The 23,322-nt window shown below is 43.7% G+C and overlaps 1 protein-coding gene across 1 annotated transcript in view; it reads left to right on the plus strand.

Annotated features, from left to right (window-relative positions):
- Positions 1-23,322, plus strand: part of LOC310854010 (nck-associated protein 5-like) — a gene marked incomplete at both ends in the record, with an annotated part of 106,591 nt that overhangs the window by 40,954 nt on the left and 42,315 nt on the right. The window contains 4 exons of the mRNA XM_083758483.1: positions 974-1,042; positions 6,093-6,131; positions 9,878-9,997; positions 20,800-20,928. Coding sequence (XP_083614609.1) covers positions 974-1,042; positions 6,093-6,131; positions 9,878-9,997; positions 20,800-20,928 — 357 coding nt within the window. The remainder of the gene's footprint in view (positions 1-973; positions 1,043-6,092; positions 6,132-9,877; positions 9,998-20,799; positions 20,929-23,322) is intronic.

Genomic DNA, 23,322 nt, shown 5'->3' on the forward strand with positions numbered 1-23,322 from the left:
CGGGGAAACTAACGCTTTTGACACATGACCTTTTGTGAAGCTCCGGCCCCCTCCCCCCATCCCCCCCCTGGCCCCCTGGCCTGCCTCCATCGTGCTTCATGGTCATTATTCCATTTCGTGCGGGAACCCCTTTTGGTGTTAGCATCATGTTATGCTTTAGCTATTGAAAAATAGCAGATCTACAAGCTGTAGGTACGAGCTTGTAGGTCTGCTATTTTTGAAAAATCGAAGAACGACTGACATAGAAACATAGCTTTTTCAGAAAACTGTCAGGATGTAGAAGACATTTTTAGAATCTGATCTCAGGTCAGAATGGAAAACTGTCAGGATGTAGAAGACATTTTTAGAATCTGATCTCAGGTCAAAATGAAAACTGTCAGGATGTAGAAGACATTTTTAGAATCTGATCTCAGGTCAGAACGGAAAACTGTCAGGATGTAGAAGACATTTTTAGAATCTGATCTCAGGTCAGAACGGAAAACTGTCAGGATGTAGAAGACATTTTTAGAATCTGATCTCAGGTCAGAATGGAAAACTGTCAGGATGTAGAAGACATTTTTAGAATCTGATCTCAGGTCAGAACGGAAAACTGTCAGGATGTAGAAGACATTTTTAGAATCTGATCTCAGGTCAGAACGGGTTATTCCTGATCCGGCCGTTGGTCGGTTCGTTGCTGTTGTTGTTGTATCAACTATATCGGACCTCGAGCTGCGAGTGAAGGTTGTTGCTATTCTCACTGTGTGTGTGTGTGTGTGTGTGTGTGTGTGTGCGTGTGCGTGTGCGTGTGCGTGTGCGTGTGCGTGTGCGTGCGTGCGTGCGTGTGTGTGCGTGCGTGTGTGTGTGTGTGTGTGTGTGTGTGTGTGTGTGTGTGTGTGCGCGCGTGCGTGCGTGCGTGTGTGTGTGTGTGTGTGTGTGTGTGTGTGTGTGTGTGTGTGTGTGTGTGCGCGCGTGCGTGCGTGTGCGTGACCTACAGGAGCAGAACGGTGTGCTGGCCTCGGAGAACGCCAGTCAGAGGGAGCAGTACGAGCGCTGTCTGGACGAGGTGAGTTTGGACCACCAAAATAGCAGACCTACAAGCTCGTAGCGCGCCACCGAGTGGCGCGCTACGAGCTTGTAGATCTGCTATTTCTTTATGGAATGCACTTCATCACCACCAGGGCTGTTTATGTCGGCTAAAACTAAGACGGAGAAAATGTTCATCGACTACCTTTTTTTCACAAACGAGTAGGCATGTAACGATACACTCAACTCACCATACGTATCACCATATGAGCTTCACCATACCATTTTTCACCATATTTTCAACACAATGATTTTCCAGACAAAATAATGACCTTTTTTTTTTTTTTATATGATTCTTCTTCCCCCCCAAAGCTTTTTTCACCATTTTTATTTAACTACATTGCAAAGATAATTGCCTTCCTTGATGTATTAATGAGCATCAATAACGACCATCACCTGGGCACAGTCACAGACACATATACAGCTCCCCTCTGCAGGCCTCTACTGTCTCATTTCTCTACAAAATCATGTGAATATGATGGAATATGATTACAGCTGACATTTATTATCACACACTAGCCCCCCCCCCCCCCCCCCCCCTCGATTTTTTTTTTAAATAAATCGATACATATCGTCACGATATAATATCGATATATCGCGATATACGATATATCGTTACATGCCTACAAATGAAAACTAAATGGAAACAAAATGAAAACTATAGCTATGACACTAAAGCTACAAGTAAGACGCGCAAACGCGTGAAGCGAACGCAGCTTGTGTGTGTGTGGTTGTGTGTGCGTGTGTGTGTGTGTGTGTGTGTGTGTGTGTGTGTGTGTGTGTGTGTGTGTGTGTGTGTGCGTGTGTGCGTGTGCGCGTGTGTGTGTGTGTGTGTGTGTGCGCTACAGCTGCGCCCTGTGTGTGTGTGTGTGTGTGCTACAGCTGCGCCCTCTGGTGGCGGGCGGGTGGTGTAACAGTGGGACAGACACACACACAGACACACAGACACACACACACACAGACATTCAGCCCCTGCTGTCATAGTAAGTGGCTCACTGCGTTCGCAATGAGACTAAATATATTGACGATTTCGTCAACAGCTAAAAACTAGACTAAAATGTTAGGAAGGGACTATAGTGGACAAGAGATCCAGTATAAGTCATTTTTCACTTGGTTGGACGCTGAAAATAGCAGATCTACAAGCTCACAACGCGTTGCGTAGATCGGCTATTCTCAAAGTCAGTCATTACGACGGCATCAAGTCACCGCCAAAACACCTTTTGTTCGACTAAATCAACTGTACATTTAGTCGACCAAAAACTAGACTAAACACTAAAACATTCCGGGTGACTAAAATGTGACTAAAACTAAATGAAAACTACTCAAGAGACTATAATTAATGACCTGCAAAAATCTACACGCACAACAAGCTGTAAAAAATACACGAACGCTGGACACTAGAATCGTTCTCCCACCACCTCCCTCCCTCCCTCCCTTTGCTCGGCAACAACAACGGCTGAAGGAAAAAAAAAAATCAAATTTTCAGACTTTACAGTAAACATTTTAATCATCCCCAGAGCGGGTGTGCTGCTCAGTAGCTTACGCTGCGACCCGGTATGAACCGTCGTTTGTGCACGGCACTTTTCTCCCCACCCACACCCTCCTCCTCCTCCTCCTCTTCCTCCCTGCATGGAGAGGATGTGTGGGTTCATCCTGTCAGTGCCTTTTCCTTGAAGGCGAGGCTCACTAATGATGCCGTTTGTGATGACAGGGGTCCACGGCTCCACACGCCGTCTCTCTCTCTCTCCTATAACCCATTTTGGGCCCGGAACCACCTTTTGGTGTTATAGCATTATGCTATGCTTTATAGCTATTGAAAAATAGCAGATCTACAAGCTCATACGAGCTTGTAGGTCTGCTATTTTTTGGGGAAATCGAAGAACGACTGACATAGAAACGTAGCTTTTTTCAGAAAACTGTCAGGATGTAGAAGACATTTTTTTAATCTGATCTCAGGTCAGAATGAAAACTGTCAGGATGTAGGAGACATTTTTTAGAATCTGATCTCAGGTCAGAATGAAAACTGTCAGGATGTAGGAGACATTTTTTTAATCTGATCTCAGGTCAGAATGGTAAACTGTCAGGATGTAGGAGACATTTTTTTAGAATCTGATCTCAGGTCAGAATGGGCTAGCAGCCTCCAGCGCGAGGCAGGTCCACTCCGCCTCACTCAGATAATGACTGCAGACAAAACAATATTTCTAACAGAAGGAGAGACCAAGGAACGCTTATTCTCAAATGAGACCGGCTGTGCTGTGTGTTTAACTTTTTCTTTGCTGTTTGTTTTTTACTATTTTTCGATTTTACTATTATTCTAAAACTTCAGCTGTTTGGAAAAACAGCACATCTACAGTACACAAGCTCGTACAGTGTGCTGCTATGAGCTTTGTTAAATAAATCTCTGCTATTTCTGTGAAACGCTTTTTAACTCAAATCTTTTGCTTCTGGGGGAAAACTGCCATGATTTAAGAAGAACATTATTTTGTAGAATGGGGTCCTCAAGGTTAGAACGACCACCCCCCCCCCCCCCCCCCCCCCCCCCCTTTGTTGTTGTGTGGCCCAGAAGTGGAAAACATTTCCATTTAACCCGTTCTGACCTGAGATCAGATTCTAAAAAATTGTCTTCTACATCCTGAAAAAGCTATGTTTCTATGTCAGTCGTTCTTCGATTCTTAAAAAAAAAATAGCAGACCTACAAGCTCATAGCGCGCCACTCGGTGGCGCGCTATGAGCTTGTAGATCTGCTATTTTTCAATAGCTATAAAGCATAGCGTAATGCTAACCCCCCCCCGCCCGAAATGGGTTAAACACTGCTGCTATAACTGCTCCACTTCATCATATTTCCCGCGTCTCCTCGGCCGGTTCGATAACGGCTATAGACACCTCGGAGAAGAAGCTCCCCAGTGTGGCGTCCTCGCCCGCCTGCCGCGCCCGCCGCATGTTAATGAGCCAATCAATGGGGCGGTAATGGGAGCCGCCGGTCGATGGACGCTGTGGTTTCCCCTCGTGAGTCGTTTTCCACTTGTGAGGTGTGAGTCTCCAGGAGACCCAGACCCAGACGAGGCCCGCGGGGCAGGGCAGGCACAACAACACTTTATAGTGGCCCCGGCACAACGCCTCTGACCCGATATACGTTTTTTTGATTGATTGATTGATTGAAATATGTATTAACAGTTTGCAGAATTACAGTACATTTCGCACAAACTCAATACAAAGACTGTTAACTGTGAGTGGACGACCCCAATTAAGCATTACACTTGTTTACAAGAGGGTCCACCATGTTCAATTCATCAACACATTTAGAGACATACACATATAGATAAAGAACAGAACAGGAATTCATCATAAAGGAGGTAAAAAGGGAAAAGAAACATATACAGTGAGGGGGAAAAAGGGCCCCTGTCCGCATACAGCATACACCCATGTGTTGTTTTTGACAGCAGATTTAGATTTTAGTTTTAGTCATAGTGTCTCTCAAATAGTTTTCATTTAGTTTAATCACATTTTAGTCAACTGGAATGTTTAAGTGTTAGTCTAGTTTTAGTCAACTAAATATCATAACATTTTAGTCAACTAAATCTACAGTTGATTTAGTCGAACAAATGTGTTTTGGTGGGCCTTGATGCCGTCTTAATGACTGTTTTTACATTTGCTGAAAATGGCAGATCTACAAGCCCACAACGCGTCGCAGCGCGACGTTTTCGGGCTATTTTCAGCATGCAACTAATTGCAAAATGACTTATAGTGGATCTCTTGTTGATTTTTCAAAAATAGCAGACCTACAATACCTGCTGTTTTTCAATAGTTTAATTAAGTATAAAATAATGGTTAAAGTGGTTAAAAGCTAAATTATTAGCTAATTATTAACTATTATAAGCTATTATTTAGTCAATCTATTTTCAAACTATATTTTCAATCTGATATTTATCAACTTAACTTATTAAAAAAGTTTTTTTTTAAATGTTTTGCCTATATGTCCAAAATTGGGATGCTAGGACTTATACTGGTTGTTTTGGCCTTTTGAAATGTACAGCACGCCCAAACATCTGTCAGCATGTACAGTATGTATGCACAGCACACACACATGTATGTATGTATGCACAGCACACACACATGCATGTATGCACAGCACACACACATGTATGTATGTATGCACAGCACACACACACATGTATGTATGTATGCACAGCACACACACATGTATGTATGTATGTATGTATGCACAGCACACACACATGTATGTATGTATGTATGTATGCACAGCACACACACACATGTATGTATGTATGCACAGCACACACACACATGTATGTATGTATGCACAGCACACACACATGTATGTATGTATGTATGCACAGCACACACACACATGTATGTATGTATGTATGCACAGCACACACACACATGTATGTATGTATGTATGCACAGCACACACACACATGTATGTATGTATGCACAGCACACACACATGTATGTATGTATGTATGCACAGCACACACACATGTATGTATGTATGTATGCACAGCACACACACATGTATGTATGTATGCACAGCACACACACATGTATGTATGTATGCACAGCACACACACATGTATGTATGTATGCACAGCACACACACATGTATGTATGTATGCACAGCACACACACATGTATGTATGTATGCACAGCACACACACATTTAGTCTCTGTCTGTCTCTCGGATACACCCACACACGTGTGTTCAAATAATGATTTCACTGTTTTTCCTTTTTCTTTTTCTCTCTGTCTCTGTCTCTGTCTCTGTCTCTCTCTCTGTCTCTGTCTCTGTCTCTCTCTCTGTCTCTGTCTCTGTCTTTCTCTCTCTCTCTGTCTCTGTCTCTCTCTCTCTCTCTCTCTCTCTCTCTCTGTCTCTCTCTGTCTCTCTGTCTTTCTCTCTCTGTCTCTCTGTCTCTGTCTTTCTCTCTCTCTGTCTCTGTCTCTCTCTCTGTCTCTCTCTCTCTCTCTCTCTCTCTCTCTCTCTCTCTCTCTCTCTCTCTCGCTCTCTCTAGGTTGCCAATCAAGTGGTCCAGGCGCTTCTCACCCAAAAGGTTTGTCTTCTGTTTCCACGGAAACGCTTTTCGCCGCGGCTCCAAACCTCTGAGTCACTGCAGCGGTTAGAATGTATCCTCTGAGTCACTGCAGCGGTTAGAATGTATCCTCTGAGTCACTGCAGCGGTTAGAATGTATCCTCTGAGTCACTGCAGCGGTTAGAATGTATCCTCTGAGTCACTACAGCGGTTAGAATGTATCCTCTGAGTCACTGCAGCGGTTAGAATGTATCCTCTGAGTCACTGCAGCGGTTAGAATGTATCCTCTGAGTCACTGCAGCGGTTAGAATGTATCCTCTGAGTCACTGCAGCGGTTAGAATTATCCTCTGAGTCACTGCAGCGGTTAGAATGTATCCTCTGAGTCACTGCAGCGGTTAGAATGTATCCTCTGAGTCACTGCAGCGGTTAGAATGTATCCTCTGAGTCACTGCAGCGGTTAGAATGTATCCTCTGAGTCACTACAGCGGTTAGAATGTATCCTCTGAGTCACTACAGCGGTTAGAATGTATCCTCTGAGTCACTGCAGTGGTTAGAATGTATCCTCTGAGTCACTGCAGCGGTTAGAATGTATCCTCTGAGTCACTGCAGCGGTTAGAATGTATCCTCTGAGTCACTGCAGCGGTTAGAATGTATCCTCTGAGTCACTACAGCGGTTAGAATGTATCCTCTGAGTCACTACAGCGGTTAGAATGTATCCTCTGAGTCACTGCAGCGGTTAGAATGTATCCTCTGAGTCACTGCAGCGGTTAGAATGTATCCTCTGAGTCACTGCAGCGGTTAGAATGTATCCTCTGAGTCACTGCAGCGGTTAGAATGTATCCTCTGAGTCACTGCAGCGGTTAGAATGTATCCTCTGAGTCACTACAGCGGTTAGAATGTATCCTCTGAGTCACTGCAGCGGTTAGAATGTATCCTCTGAGTCACTGCAGCGGTTAGAATGTATCCTCTGAGTCACTGCAGCGGTTAGAATGTATCCTCTGAGTCACTACAGCGGTTAGAATGTATCCTCTGAGTCACTGCAGCGGTTAGAATGTATCCTCTGAGTCACTGCAGCGGTTAGAATGTATCCTCTGAGTCACTGCAGCGGTTAGAATGTATCCTCTGAGTCACTGCAGCGGTTAGAATGTATCCTCTGAGTCACTGCAGCGGTTAGAATGTATCCTCTGAGTCACTGCAGCGGTTAGAATGTATCCTCTGAGTCACTACAGCGGTTAGAATGTATCCTCTGAGTCACTACAGCGGTTAGAATGTATCCTCTGAGTCACTGCAGCGGTTAGAATGTATCCTCTGAGTCACTGCAGCGGTTAGAATGTGTTACTAAACCTCTGAGTCACTACAGCGGTTAGAATGTATCCTCTGAGTCACTGCAGCGGTTAGAATGTATCCTCTGAGTCACTGCAGTGGTTAGAATGTATCCTCTGAGTCACTGCAGCGGTTAGAATGTATCCTCTGAGTCACTGCAGCGGTTAGAATGTATCCTCTGAGTCACTGCAGCGGTTAGAATGTATCCTCTGAGTCACTGCAGCGGTTAGAATGTATCCTCTGAGTCACTGCAGTGGTTAGAATGTATCCTCTGAGTCACTGCAGCGGTTAGAATGTATCCTCTGAGTCACTGCAGCGGTTAGAATGTATCCTCTGAGTCACTGCAGCGGTTAGAATGTATCCTCTGAGTCACTGCAGCGGTTAGAATGTATCCTCTGAGTCACTGCAGCGGTTAGAATGTGTTACTAAACCTCTGAGTCACTACAGCGGTTAGAATGTATCCTCTGAGTCACTGCAGCGGTTAGAATGTATCCTCTGAGTCACTGCAGCGGTTAGAATGTATCCTCTGAGTCACTGCAGCGGTTAGAATGTATCCTCTGAGTCACTGCAGCGGTTAGAATGTATCCTCTGAGTCACTACAGCGGTTAGAATGTATCCTCTGAGTCACTGCAGTGGTTAGAATGTATCCTCTGAGTCACTGCAGCGGTTAGAATGTATCCTCTGAGTCACTGCAGCGGTTAGAATGTATCCTCTGAGTCACTGCAGCGGTTAGAATGTATCCTCTGAGTCACTACAGCAGTTAGAATGTATCCTCTGAGTCACTACAGCGGTTAGAATGTATCCTCTGAGTCACTGCAGTGGTTAGAATGTATCCTCTGAGTCACTACAGCGGTTAGAATGTATCCTCTGAGTCACTGCAGTGGTTAGAATGTATCCTCTGAGTCACTGCAGCAGTTAGAATGTATCCTCTGAGTCACTGCAGTGGTTAGAATGTATCCTCTGAGTCACTGCAGCGGTTAGAATGTATCCTCTGAGTCACTACAGCGGTTAGAATGTATCCTCTGAGTCACTGCAGCGGTTAGAATGTATCCTCTGAGTCACTGCAGCGGTTAGAATGTATCCTCTGAGTCACTGCAGCGGTTAGAATGTATCCTCTGAGTCACTGCAGCGGTTAGAATGTATCCTCTGAGTCACTACAGCGGTTAGAATGTATCCTCTGAGTCACTACAGCGGTTAGAATGTATTACTAAATGCTAAATAAATGTACCCTGTTGTGCTGAATATATAGACTACGTTGTTTTTCCAATGGAAATATGTGACCGGGGACAGTGGTTTAATTGATATACAAGGGGGCCAATATTTACATATTATGAAACTGCACTGCACTGTAACCTTTCATATGATGTATGGCTCATTGAAATTGGGGGGGAAATGAAGAAGATATGACCATTTGAAACTTGTTGAACCAGAAATCCCAAATTAGAGAATTCCCCCTTCAAAGATTTCAAATTCAATTAGCAGGCAACAGTACAGCACTATCTCTCTTTCTGGCACAACAGCGCCCCTACTGGTACTAATAGTCATACTCGTGCTCATTAGCACATAGGCGGACAAGGACATTTCTGTTCCTTGGAGTGGTTGCACCACTCAAAAAAGAAAAAAAACGGGGTCGGAGACTAGACTATTTGACATTCAATGTTCTTTTTCCACAAATGAGTCTTTGTGAAAAAGGGTTGTCGTTATAATCAGAGTTGTCTTTATATTCGGCACAATACGGTAATTATCACCCCAGCGACCACATGTGAACTCTTATGAAGTCATTAGATTATCCGTCATCAGCTGTAGAGTTTTTTACACATTCAATCGTGTTTGCAGTTTGCTCCGATATGTTTGATATATTTCCATATTTGACTGATCGACATGTCTTCTATGGAAGCATGTCGTGCACCGAAACAATGCGTCAAGATTAGGTTGATTTATTTTGAGATTATTACTTGTATTTATTATTTGAACTGATCAAACTAGAATACATGTTTTTAGAAGCATCTGATTGATTGATTGATTGAAATATTTATTAACAGTTTGCAGAATTACAGTACATCTCAAGCACAAACTCGATACAAAGACTGTTAACTGTGAGTGGACGACCCAATTAAGCATTACACTTATTTACAAGAGGGTCCACCCTGTTCAATTCATCAAAACATTTAGGGACGTACAGATGGACACTTCTATACAGTTAAAGAACAGAACAGGAATCTTCCAAAGGATCTTCCATAGACGGTCTCAGAAATGTGATTATAGCAAAGATTTAAAGCCTCAAATCTGTGATTTCTTTCTTCAAACTAGTCGTCTGTTATGTGGAACGTACAGTACAGCAGCAACAACACAGAACGATAACAAATACCTAAACATCGTGTGAATAAACGTTTGAGTCATGAGATATTTATTTATTGTCGCTTCGTTCCTTCGTGTGTTTCAGGATCTGAGGGAGGAGTGTCTGAAGCTGCGGACCCGTGTGTTTGACCTGGAGCAGCAGAACAGGACCATGGGCCTTCTGTTTCAGCAGAGGGTGAAGCCTGCTTCAGACCTGCTCCTACAGGTACAGTTACTACAGTAGAACAGGACCATGGGCCTTCTGTTTCAGCAGAGGGTGAAGCCTGCTTCAGACCTGCTCCTACAGGTACAGTTACTACAGTAGAACAGGACCATGGGCCTTCTGTTTCAGCAGAGGGTGAAGCCTGCTTCAGACCTGCTCCTACAGGTACAGTAACTACAGTAGAACAGGACCATGGGCCTTCTGTTTCAGCAGAGGGTGAAGCCTGCTTCAGACCTGCTCCTACAGGTACAGTTACAACAATCATTTAGTCCTTACGTTTAGCTGCATAGCTGAGTTTTGAACATACTGTGGTTTTTTTGAGAACCTTGGTGGTGACGCCATACATCAATCTAACTTTATGACTTCTTCCCGAGCTTAAACGGCAGAATAATCAGCTACACACACACACACACACACACACACACACACACAAGACGTTTTGTTCTTTTCACCATTTTTTATTACGATGCCAATCGATGATACGACAAAATTATCTCCCAAAAGGATATGTTCTGCGTTATGCTCGAGACGGTGCCGCCCGACAGACAGACAGACAGACAGGCAGACAGGCAGACAGGCAGACAGACAGACAGACAGACAGACAGACAGACAGACAGACAGACAGACAGACAGACAGACAGACAGACAGACAGACAGACAGACAGACAGACAGACAGACAGACAGACAGACAGACAGACAGACAGACAGACAGACAGACAGACATACAGACACAGACAGACAGGCAGGCAGACAGACAGACAGACAGACAGACAGACAGACAGACAGACAGACAGACAGACAGACAGACAGACAGACAGACAGACAGACAGACAGACATACAGACACAGACAGACAGGCAGGCAGACAGACAGACAGACAGACAGACAGACAGGCAGACAGGCAGGCAGGCAGACAGGCAGGCAGGCAGACAGACAGACAGACAGACAGACAGACAGACAGGCAGGCAGGCAGACAGACAGACAGACAGACAGACAGACAGACAGACAGACAGACAGACAGACAGACAGACAGACAGACAGACAGACAGACAGACAGACAGACAGACAGACAGACACAGACAGACACAGACAGACAGACAGACAGACACAGACAGACAGACAGACCCAGACAGACAGACAGACAGACACAGACAGACAGACAGACAGACAGACACAGACAGACACAGACAGACAGACAGACAGACACAGACAGACAGACACAGACAGACACAGACAGACAGACAGACAGACACAGACAGACAGACACAGACAGACACAGACAGACAGACAGACAGACACAGACAGACAGACCTGCCACTGAGATCTGAGTCTGACGCCATGCCGTTAATATGAGACGTGGAAAATGGAGCCTGACAGACGATAAGGGGGGGGGGGGGGGGGCTGTCAGTCAATCAGGAGAAGAGGGGCAGAGGGAGGAAGACGGACGTGCAAGGACAGATAAGGCTGGAGAGAGAGAGAGAGAGAGAGAGAGAGAGAGAGAGAGAGAGAGAGAGAGAGAGAGAGAGAGAGAGATATTGACTGAAGCAGCAAAGGGACACTGAAGAGAGACTGTAATGGGGTGTTAACCCATTTTATGCGTGAACCCCTTTTGGTGTTATAGCATTACGTTATGCTTTAGCTATTGAAAAATAGCAGATCTACAAGCTCATAGCGCGCCACCGAGTGGCGCGATACGAGCTTGTAGGTCTGCTATTTTTGAAAAATCGAAGAACGACTGACATAGAAACATAGCTTTTTCAGAAAACTGTCAGGATGTAGAAGACATTTTAGGATCTGATCTCAGGTCAGAATGGGTTAAGTGTAGTTCTCGTCACATGGTCACTTCAAGTTCCCCATGTCGGGGGTAAAACGACCACGGTGAAGAATGGAGAGAGAGAGAGAGAGAGAGAGTTTTCATATTATTTGAGACCGGGTGGAATATGAAAGGTCTCAAGGCTGCCATTATTCAGCAGTAGTGGATATTGAGTTTGAAGTGGTCTGAAAAGCCACCTCTCTCTTCAGACTCCATCTTAGCCCTCTAGCCCCGACGACCTTACAGGCTCAACTCAGGATAACTCAAGTAGCATTTTATGTAGACGTAGCACTCTAAATAGCGTCTGCTAAATGCTAAAATTGTAGGCATTTAGCAGACGCTCTTAACCCATTTTGGACTGAGGTCGATTAAAAATAATAGTTTTCTGAAAAACCCATGTTTCTATGTCAGTGGTGCTCAACCTTTTTCATGTCAAGGACCCCCAGAATTATCTCCATTGGGCCACGGACCCCCATCTGAAAATATGTAGTTCCAGGGACCCCCCCCCCCAGAAGCAAATATTTTAGTTAAAAACGTTCACTCTGTAATATATATTCAAAGATTTCCACATCTTCACATTTTCACGACTTTTCAAAAATAGCAGACCTACAAGCTCGTAGCACGCCACTCGGTGGCGCGCTATGAGCTTGTAGATCTGCTATTTTTCAATAGCTAAATTATAACATAATGCTTAAAACACCAAAAGGGGTTCCCGCCCAAAATGGGGTTAATCCAGAGTGATTTACAGTATAAGCAAGAACAAAAACATGGCAATACATCAAATACATAAATATAATCATCAAGAATCATATATGTAAGCTATGAACCTAACAGTGCAATATCTATATAATGAAACTATACACGTTCAACTCACACCGCCAACATTTATGTATATTGTACAAGGAAGATTTTTTAGGAGTTTTTAGGTTTGTTAGTTAGTTAGTTAGTTAGTTTCATTTATTGTCCACGTGTGGAAATTCGTCTTCGGTCTCAAACAGTAAAAAACAAACAGTTACAACAACAGCAACAACACTTAACACAATTATTTTTCATGGCAAAAAGTGCAGGACAACAGTGGCAGATACATTGGAAAAGAAAACTAATCTAGCGAGACATTGTATCATTTAGTGCCTTAATGGCATTTGGTATGAAAGAATTTTTAAAAATGTTACGGTTAGCTCTTGGTACTTTGTACCGTCTACCAGAGGGAAGTAGTTGGAACTCGCTGCAGAGTGGATGAGAGAGTTAGGATGATAAACTTAATCCAAGAAGAAGTAGTCTTGCTTGATTTAATTTCCTATTGGAATAGTATGCAGTCGTGGGGTGGGGAGTAATTAGTCACAATTACATACCGGCCGTGGGTGGCATTCCCCCCATATCACACAAAATATATTTTTGATACAGAAAATATCAGTCATGCTGGCAAGACTGATATATATATATTTTTTATTTTTAATCCAAAATGAGTTAATAGCACAGGCAGACTCTTCACATACCAGAGCATGTCTGAAATAAATGTCGGAGCTGAAATCGACATGTAAATATGAATTAAATGCTTAAACATGCAGCTATAGGTGTAATGTTAGAGTCCACAGAAGTGAACCTTTCGCCCGTTTTCTCAACTCGCTGTTTCTCTGCAAGACACATTACTCTATAAGCCATATCTTCAAAACTGGTGGGTCAAACTGAACAACCAATATGTCAATTTGAAGCTACGATTCCCCGCTTTCACATGACATTAAAAAACTAAAAAAAAATAGTCACATACACATATAAGGAAATAATCCACAATAATATACTATGTACAATCATACTGTACGAAAGTGACACCAAATTAAGATTTGTAAAGTTTTTTTTCTCCATTTTTAGTGTTGAATATCTCGAGAGTGAACACCAGATCATCATTTACGTAGCATTACGGAGTGTGACAGACATGTACAGTACAGTATAATAATATGGTAATTCAGTTGCCAATTAATTACTGTTACAGTCGCTCTTTGCAAGGCAAGCCTCAGAGCACACAAGGACACAATAAATAAACAACACACAAGCTTAAGTTCTAGGAGGTAAATAGAACTTTTAATATCTCAAGTAAATGTAGCAATTTAATTAATGCCCCGTATGCCTGAAATCCTCATATCTGTCTTTGGCAAGTGAGGATTCCTCTGTTGTAGTTAACCCATTCTGGGCGTGAACCCATTTTGGTGTTAGCATCATGTTATGCTTTAGCTATTGAAAAATAGCAGATCTACAAGCTCATAGCGCGCCACCGAGTGGCGCGATACGAGCTTGTAGGTCTGCTATTTTTGAAAAATCGAAGAGCGACTGACACAGAAACATGGCTTTTTCAGAAAACTGTCATTTTCAAACGGACATTTTTTAGAATCTGATCTCAGGTCAGAATGGGTTAAGAGCGGCATAAGACTTCCCATGCACAGATCTGACATGCGATTGACGTAACAGTTGAGAATAGACGAATCAGGTAACGGAGGACGGGACAGAGGAAGGTGAGCTCGCTGTGCGTGCTAACGTTTATACGTGTGTGTGTGTGTGTGTGTGTGTGTGTGTGTGTGTGTGTGTGTGTGTGTGTGTGTGTGTGTGTGTGTGTGTGTGTGTGTGTGTGTGTGTGTGTGTGTGTGTGTGTGTGTGTGTGTGTGTGTGTGTGTGTGTGTGTGTGTGTGTGTGTGTGTGTGTGTGTGTGTGTGTGTGTGTGTGTGTGTGTGTGTGTGTGCGCGTGCGTGCGCCCCTTTTTGGCACGTGCCTATCCACCTTTTGACCAATGTCGGTTCATATGTCAGTGATATGTGATATAGTGCTTTATTGTCAGTTCACACTGAAATTTTTGTCTTGCGACGCAGCAGCCAAGTATGCAGAAACACACATACACACATTAGACATAACACAAAGAACAAGACAATTTACATACATGAAGACATAAAGAGCAATGTCCACCGCTTAGATTACCCTGTGGCTACTACAACTCCTGATTAACCCATTTTGTGCGGGAACCCGTTTTGGTGTTAGCATTATGTTATGCTTTAGCTATTGAAAAACAGCAGATCTACAAGCTCACCCTACTATCATGCATGTTGATGAGCATGTACACGGCAGTGACTTTGCCCTTCATAGCGAGACCCTCCTTGCAAAGAAGAAGTGTATACGGGGGGTGGGGGGGGGGCTGGTCCTAGTCCTGTCACACCCACTCGTCATATGCGACCCCCCCCCTCACCCCATGGCCTTGTGACTTTATCGATCTGAATCCTTGATGAGGAGATGCTGAGGAGGTGAAATGAAACCCTGCACCGGCCGGCGCCGTATACGATAAGATCACTCCCTCCCTCCCTCCCTCCCTCCCTCCCTCCCTCCCTCCCCATGACACCTAAGCCACTCCCTCCCTCCCCGTGCCATGTTTTGGACGGTGCCCTGCATATGGGGCTGGGACGTGGTGATGGCTCTGAGCGATGTCTGGAGCAGGGGTGGGCAACTGGTGGCCCGGGGGCCCACATGCGGCCCCCACCTCACTTAACACATTCTGACCTGAGATCAGATTCATACGAGGTTTCACTGGACACACACTGGTCTGATTAACCCATTCTGACCTGAGATCAGATTCTAAAAATGTCACAGTCGTTCTTCGATTTTTCAAAATAGCAGACCTACAAGCTGGAAGCATTCCAGTGAAACATAAAACATCGAACGTTTCATGTCAAGAGAGACGAGTGTGTAAGGCTTAAGCTATAATAAAAAGAAGTTGCTTCGACGGAATAAATAAATGATGTGTTGTTTAGGGGGTAATTTTAAAGAATAATCTGTTCAAAGGAAGTTCTTTTTTGGGAGACACGGGGAGATATAAACCTGACAGGTTACTTCACGCTCCGCAGAGCCCCAGGTTTAAGAATACAAAAGCAGTTCTGACGCATCATCGCTGAGCTTAATGTTTTTTACAATGTCTCAGAATAGAAGATTGTCCCTTTTACCTTATCTCTCTCGCCGTATACCCAGCTCTCTCGCGTGTGTGCTGTGCGGCTGCGTGCGTGCGTGCGTGGGTGGGTGAGGTGGGTGTGTACGTGCGTGCGTATGATCAGAGGGCTCTGGCGGGTCCGTTTCCATGGCACCAGAATCGCTGCATCTCTCATAGCGTCTCAAGGCCAGAAGAATGTTCCGCCCGCCGCTGTAAAAAGACGTATCTGTAAGAGCCGTCAACGGGCCGTTCTGATGGTCTATGTGGTCGTGGTCCGCCTCATCATAATATACGCTACACGAAAAGCACTCTCTCTGTCTCTCTGTGTCTCTCTCTCTCTCTCTCCTCTCTCTCTTCTCTCTCTGTCTCTCTGGTGTCTCTCTGTCTCTCTCTGTCTCTGTCTCTCTGTGTCTCTCTCTCTCTGTCTCTGTCTCTCTGTGTCTCTGTCTCTCTCTGTCTCTCTCCTGTCTCTCTCTGGCTTCTGTGTGTAACCCATTCTGACCTGAGAGTCAGATTCTAAGAATGTCTTCTACATCTGACAGTTTTCTGAAAAAGCTATGTTTCTATGTCAGTCGTTCTTCGATTTTTTCAAAAATAGCAGACCTACAAGCTCGTATCGCGCCACTCGGTGGCGCACTATGAGCTTGTAGATCTGCTATTTTTCAATAGGTAAAGCATAACATGATGCTAACACCAAAATGGGGTTCCTGTTCAGAATGTGCTAATAGCAAAAGTAGGCGTATAACCTGTTTGACATATACAGTCAGACCGTTAATGTAATGTATACAACGTGGGTTAGAGTGAGTTATAGTTTTGTTTAGAACGGTGGTTTTCAACCAGCGGTCCGGGGACCACCAGTGGTCCTCGAGGGGAGGGGGTTCCAGGTGGTCCCACTCCCCATGCTAAATGATGGAGAGTAACCAGAATGAACCCATTTTAGACCAGAGAAAAGATTCTACAAAATGTCTTGACAGTTTTCGGAAAAAAAAACATGTTTCTATGTGTCAGTGGTTCTATGTCAGTGGTTTCTATGTTTCTATGTCAGTGGTTCTCAAACATTTTCATGTGAAGGACCCACAAAAATATATGTAATTTGCCGCGGACCCCCATCTGAAAATATGTTGTTCCAGGGAGCTAAAAATGTCCGCTCTGGAAGAATATATATTCAAAGGTTTGCACCACATTTTCACGTTTAAAAACAAATAGCAGATCTACAAGCTTGTAGCACTTCAGGTGACTAAAATGTGACTAAAACTGAACGAAAATTATTCAAGAGACTATGACTAAAACTAAAATCTAAATTTGCTGCAAAAAAAACACTGTTTTATGGCTGACTGACTGGCCCGTGAAAGTTTACTTGGAAATTAGAAAATAATATGTACTTTTCAAATTTTACCTTATGTTTTAAACATTATGTTATAATTTAGCTTTTTCAAAAATAGCAGCTCTACAAGCTCATAGCGCGCCACCGAGTGGCGCGCTATGAGCTTGTAGAGCTGCTATTTTTGAAAAATGGTGAAAATGTGGTGCAAATCTTTGAATATATATTATTTCAGAGTGAATGTTTTTAACTAAAATCCTTGCTTCTGGGGTGTCCCTGGAACAACATATTTTCAGATGGGGGTCGGCAGCATATTACATGTAATTTCTGGGGTCCTTGACATGAAATATTGAGAAGCACTGATATAGAAACATGAGGCTTTTCAGAAAAAAATACATTTTAAAAATATTTTTATTTTATTTTGACGTCAGGCCTAAATGGGTTAATAATGCATTGATTTTTATTTTGAAGCCTGTTTATTCACGTACTGTACCCGCAGACATTGTTATAGTTGCGTTCAGCCTTTGGGCCCTCCACAATATTTTCTGTTTCTCCTTTTTGTCCCCTTAGGGAAAAATAATTATAATTGCCCAATAATTGTCCAAGATGACCATTTACTGTATAGGTGTGAGTAAAATTAAATGGCAAATGATTTAATGTATAGTCATTAATTAAGTGATTTAAATTCATTTTTTTATTATCATTGTCATTATTGTGCTATTTGTAGGTGGTCAGGTTTTTCCGTATGAAATGGTTTGGGGTTTTTATTTTATGGCTGAAGTTTCCTTGTGAAATAATAATAGTTGAAGGTGACTTTGTTTTATAAATAAACTGCCGTTGCAGTTTTCTTAACAGATCTATTCTTATCCCATTCTGAACGGGAACCCATTTTGGTGTTAGCATCATGTTATGCTTTAGCTATTGAAAAATAGCAGATCTACAAGCTCGTAGCGCGCCACCGAGTGGCGCGCTACGAGCTTGTAGGTCTGCTATTTGTGAAAAATCGAAGAACGACTGACATTTTTAGAATCTGATCTCAGGTCAGAATGGGTTAATCAGACCAGTGTCTGTCTAGTGGAAACCTCGTATGAATCTGATCTCAGGTCAGAATGGGGTTAATCAGACCAGTGTGTGTCCAGTGGAAACCTCGTATGAATCTGATCTCAGGTCAGAATGGGTTATATAATAACTCTCTCTGCGTGGCTCTGTCTCGCAGCGCGGGGGGGGGGACGCGGTCGACGACGACAAAGAAGGACAACGAGTTTCATTTTAACATCGCCAGAGCTAATAATGATATATTGGGGGGGGGGGGGCAGGCGGCGGCGGCGGCGAAATTATATTCCGCAGTATATTATACTCTCACACATGACTCCCCGAATGAACATTAGATACATTCACACCCTGGGCAGCAATAGGAAAAGGAAATGCGGCGATAATAATATAATAATTATGGTCAAAAATGCTTTTGTTTCAGCATAAATTCAGTTTATCCGAGCGCCGGGAACTGAGCTGTAATTAGAGTCTGAGATTAAATAATGTGGAAAATGTGTTTGGGATTTTTTATATATATATATATATATATAATTATATATATATATATATCCTTCCCCCTCTGGTGTACGAGAGTTAAAGAACGGGGGGGAACGGACCGACACAAATTGGTGTATGAACTTAACCCGTTCTGACCTGAGATCAGATTCTAAAAATGTCTTCTACATCCTGACAGTTTTCTGAAAAAGCTATGTTTCTATGTCAGTCGTTCTATCGATTTATTTCAAAAATAGCAGATCTACAAGCTCGTAGCGCGCCAAGATCTGCTATTTTTCAATAGCTAAAGCACATAGCATAATGCTAACACCAAAAGGGGTTCCCGCGCCCAAAATGGGTTAAGAGGGAATCCCTGGCTCCCCGATGCAATTATTTCTCATTCACGTTAATTATTTCCAAACGGATGATATTAATGACTTGGTGTACAGACTGGCGTGCAGGGGCCCTGGGGCCCAGGGGCCCCTGCATGGGGTCGCTGCCGGAAATTAGGGGCCAAAATTAAGGGCCAGAGAGAGGGCTCCTCTCGAAGTCAGCAAAAATCAACCGAAAAGTAAACGGGCCAGATGAAGGAGATTCCAAATTTGTAGTGGCTTGCCTTGATGCCGTTGAAATGGCTGATTTTACACTTGCTGAAAATATCTGATCTACAAGCCCACAACGCGTGGTGCTGTGACGCGTTGGGGTTGTGTGACGCGTTGTGAGTAAACAAGGGTAAAATGACTACCTTTTACTTCTCTCTTGTCCACTAGTCTAATCGTATAGGTCCTCACTAATAATCATGATAAAATGGCTCAATTTCTTTCTACACGGTCTGTGTCTCATAGGAGGGCTGTGGGCAGTTCAGAAACCGTCTCCCAGTGACATCATCGATGGGGAATCCAAGCTAATACAAACTGCAGGCTTTCTAGTCCTGAAAAGTTGCAATGCGAAAATGGAAGCCATCGTGCTCACGATAATGAAAATCTAAACATTTTTGTAAAAAAATCTTGTTAAAAAAATTATCTGCCTAATGATGATGTCACTGGAAGACGGTTTCTAAACTGCCCACAGCCCTCCTATGAGACAGAAAAAAATGAGTAAAAAAATGAGTAAAAAAACGTGCCATTTTATCATGATTATTAGTGACGACCTATTATATGAAGATAGGTTGAAAAGTGGTGAAGTGGTCCTTTAACATTAGTCTAGTTTTATTTGTTGACGAAATTGTCAATATATTTAGCTTCATATAGTTTTAGTCATCGTAGCTTAGTTTTCATTTAGTTTCCAGTTAGTGTTTTCGTCAGTGAAAAAAGGTAGTCGACGAACATTTTTCGTCATAGTTTATAGTCGACTAAATCAACACATACAGTATGTTTTGAACATAGGAACGCCTGCCGTGTTGAAAGTGCTTACAGTCCTGTACGTGTCCCAAGGTTATAATAGTTAACTAAAACTAACTAAAAAAACGAAAACTAGAATTAACAAAACATTTTAGTTAACTGAAACTAAACTAAAAAATAAATTAAAAAACGATAACTAAACTAAAACTGTATTGTGTGTGTGTGTCCTCAAAACGAACTTAAACTAACTGAAATTATAGACAAAATACCCTTTTTATCAATATTTATATGCCTTTCGGATATTTATAATATAATCCCTTTAAATTAATTCGATTCATTTCCTCATTTCTCCAACAAGTTTTACGGCAGTTTTCAGCACCGTACGGCAGCATGTAGACACGCTAACCCTAAACCAAAGTACGGAAAAAACTAAACTGAAACTAAACTAAAACTAAGCATTTTCACCAAAATAAAAACTAGCAAACCCGCTCTAAAAGCTAACTAAAACTAACTGAATTAGAAAGAAATATGTCAAAACTAACTAAAACTAAACTATAATGAAAAAATCACACCTGTGTGAACCGAGTGGTGCAATTCCCCTCTCTCTCTCTCTCTCTCTCTCTCTCTCTCTCAGCACTACCCCTCTCTCTGTTTCTGGCGCCCCCTACTGGTATTAATAAATGCACGCATGCAGCATTACCCCGTGTTCCAATTTCACGCGTGCGCACACCACTCGTGCTCATGACTGATACACACGGACATTCCTGGTTGTATAGGAGTGGTTGCACCACTCAAAAACCCAAACTATTATAACCTTGCCGTGTGTCCTCCGTGTCTCTACAGAAACTGCACTCTCGGATCATGGACCTGTCTGCGGCGGACCTGCTCCTGGAGCCGGAGCGGAGCAAAGCGGGCCTCCTCCTGTCCAGGACCACTGCGGCGGTGGCAGCGGACCCCCCGTCCTCGTCTCATGTAAGCTCAGCTCAGTGCAGGAGGAGTCGTTGGAAGATGTTTCTCTCAAGCTCTGTGACGACCTCCTCGTGTCGTGTACACCTAGCACGCTGCTGTACTGCATACTGTACACCTACCACGCTGCTGTTGTTGACCCCAAGAAATCATTACTGGATACTAATCAGACCAGTGTGTGTGTGTCCAGTGGAAACCTCGTATATGAATCTGATCCCAGGTCAGAACGGGTTAAAATACAAAAAGGGGGCCAAACCATTTGGAGACCTGACCCTTCCCTCCCTCAGCAGAGCAGAGCACATGATAAAGTATCACTTATTGGCTCCAAAAGAAATAAATCCCTGTCGCGTTACCAGAAAAAAGAAAAGCCATCGATTGAGACTCTCGTCATCGGTAAAAATGACTCCTCGGAACGGCGCGGTACATTACTCATCTTATGTATTATGCATTGGGTTCTGGAAATGAGTTTGCTCCAATCTTTAGACCTTTGCCCCCTCCCCCCCTCCCCCCCTCCCCCGGATGGGATGTCAGCTGATAAGACACGCGTGCATGCTCCATGACGGGGCGGGGGACTATCCATCCATCTATCCTTCTTCAACCGCTTATCCCTGCCCGGGTCGCGGGGGGCAACGGCTCCACCAAAGCGCTCCAGACTTCCCTCTCCAGAGCGGTGTTGATTTCGTCGACTAAAACTAAGACGAAAGAATGTTCGTCGACTACCTTTTTCCCACTGACCAAAACTAAATGGAAACTAAATGAAACTAAATGACTAAAACTGAGATTAAATATACAGACAATTTCGCCAACAAATACAAACTAGACTGAAATGTTAGGAAGGGGACTAGTGGACAAGAGATCCGGTATACGTCATTTTACAATTAGTTGCATGCTGAAAATCCCCGATCTACAAGCGCACAACGCGTCGCGCTGTGGGCTTGTAGATCAGCTATCTTCAGCAAGTGTCATTTCGACGGCAAAAGACATTCTGTTCGACTAAATCAACTGTAGATTTAGTCGACAAAAATCTCATGAATAGTTAGTCGACTAAAACTAGACTAAACACTAAAACATTCCAGGGTGACTAAAATGAGACTAAAACTAAATGAAAACGTTTCCAGAGAGACTACGACTAAAACTAAAAATAGAAATTTGCTGCCAAAAATAACAACAACTACACAAACAACACTCTTTCATGTTCACTGTATAGATAGATAGATAGATAGATAGATACAGTAGATAGATAGATAGAATCAGAATCAGAATCAGAATCAAACTTTATTGTCACATCACATTACAGGTAACATGGGTGAAATTCTTGTTTGTGCAGGCTCATCATTGCAGTTAAAAGAAAGAAAGTACATGACTAATCTACATGGTACAATATGTATGCATATAAAAAATAAATAAGGTGATGTAGCCTATGTGTATATACAGAGTAGTCTCTACTAAAGGAGACCAATCCGTTCAGTCTGTGTGGCGTCACCAATCCTAGCTCTTGTTCAGCAGTCTAATTGTGGACAAGTAGAAACTGTTCAAGAGTCTGGTGGTGCTGCTCTTGATACTCATGTAGCGTTTGCCCGGCCGTGGGCGTGGAAGTGGTTTGAACAGGCTATGGCTGGGGTGATGGATGTCCCTGATAATGCTCTCAGCCTTAGCCACACAACGTCTCTCGTGTATTTCCTGGAGTGGGGAAAGCTCCCCTCCCACGATGCGCTGTGCTGTTCGCACCACTCTCTGCAGTCTTTTCCGTTCTGCAGCGGTGCAATTTCCGAACCAGGCAGTGGTGCCGCTCGTCAGAACACTCTCGATGGTGCTCTTGTAGAACGCTCTGAGGATGCGGGGGCTCACTCTGAATTTCTTCAGGCGCCTCAGGCAGTAGAGCCGTTGTTGGGCTTTTTTCACCACTGTGGTTGTGTGTGTGGCCCACTTCAGGTCCCTCGAGATGTTTATCCCGAGGAACTTGAAGTCGCTGACCTGCTCCACTGCAGCACCATTGATGACAATGGGCGCGTGCTCTCTCTCTCGTCTCCTAAAGTCCACGATCAGCTCCATGGTTTTGCTGACGTTTAGAGCCAGGCTGTTCTCGTGGCACCACTGTGTCAGCGTTCCAACCTCTGCTCTGTAGGCCGTCTAGTCATCGTCGTCGATCAGGCCCATCACTGTTGTGTCGTCCGCATATTTGATCACGACGTTGGAGCTGTGCGTGGCTGTACAGTCGTGTGTGTACAGTGAGTAGAGTAGAGGGCTCAGCACGCAGCCCTGGGGGGCTCCAGTGTTGAGGGTCAGGGGGTCCGACGTGATGTTGCCCATCCTCACCACCTGACGACGGCCGGACAGAAAGTCAAGTATCCAGCTGCACATGGACGAGTGCAGGCCTAGGTCCTTGAGCTTTGTGTCCAG

The sequence above is a fragment of the Protomyctophum parallelum genome (assembly GCF_964188405.1).
Source record: "Protomyctophum parallelum genome assembly, chromosome: 23".
Classification (NCBI taxonomy): Eukaryota; Metazoa; Chordata; class Actinopteri; order Myctophiformes; family Myctophidae; genus Protomyctophum; species Protomyctophum parallelum.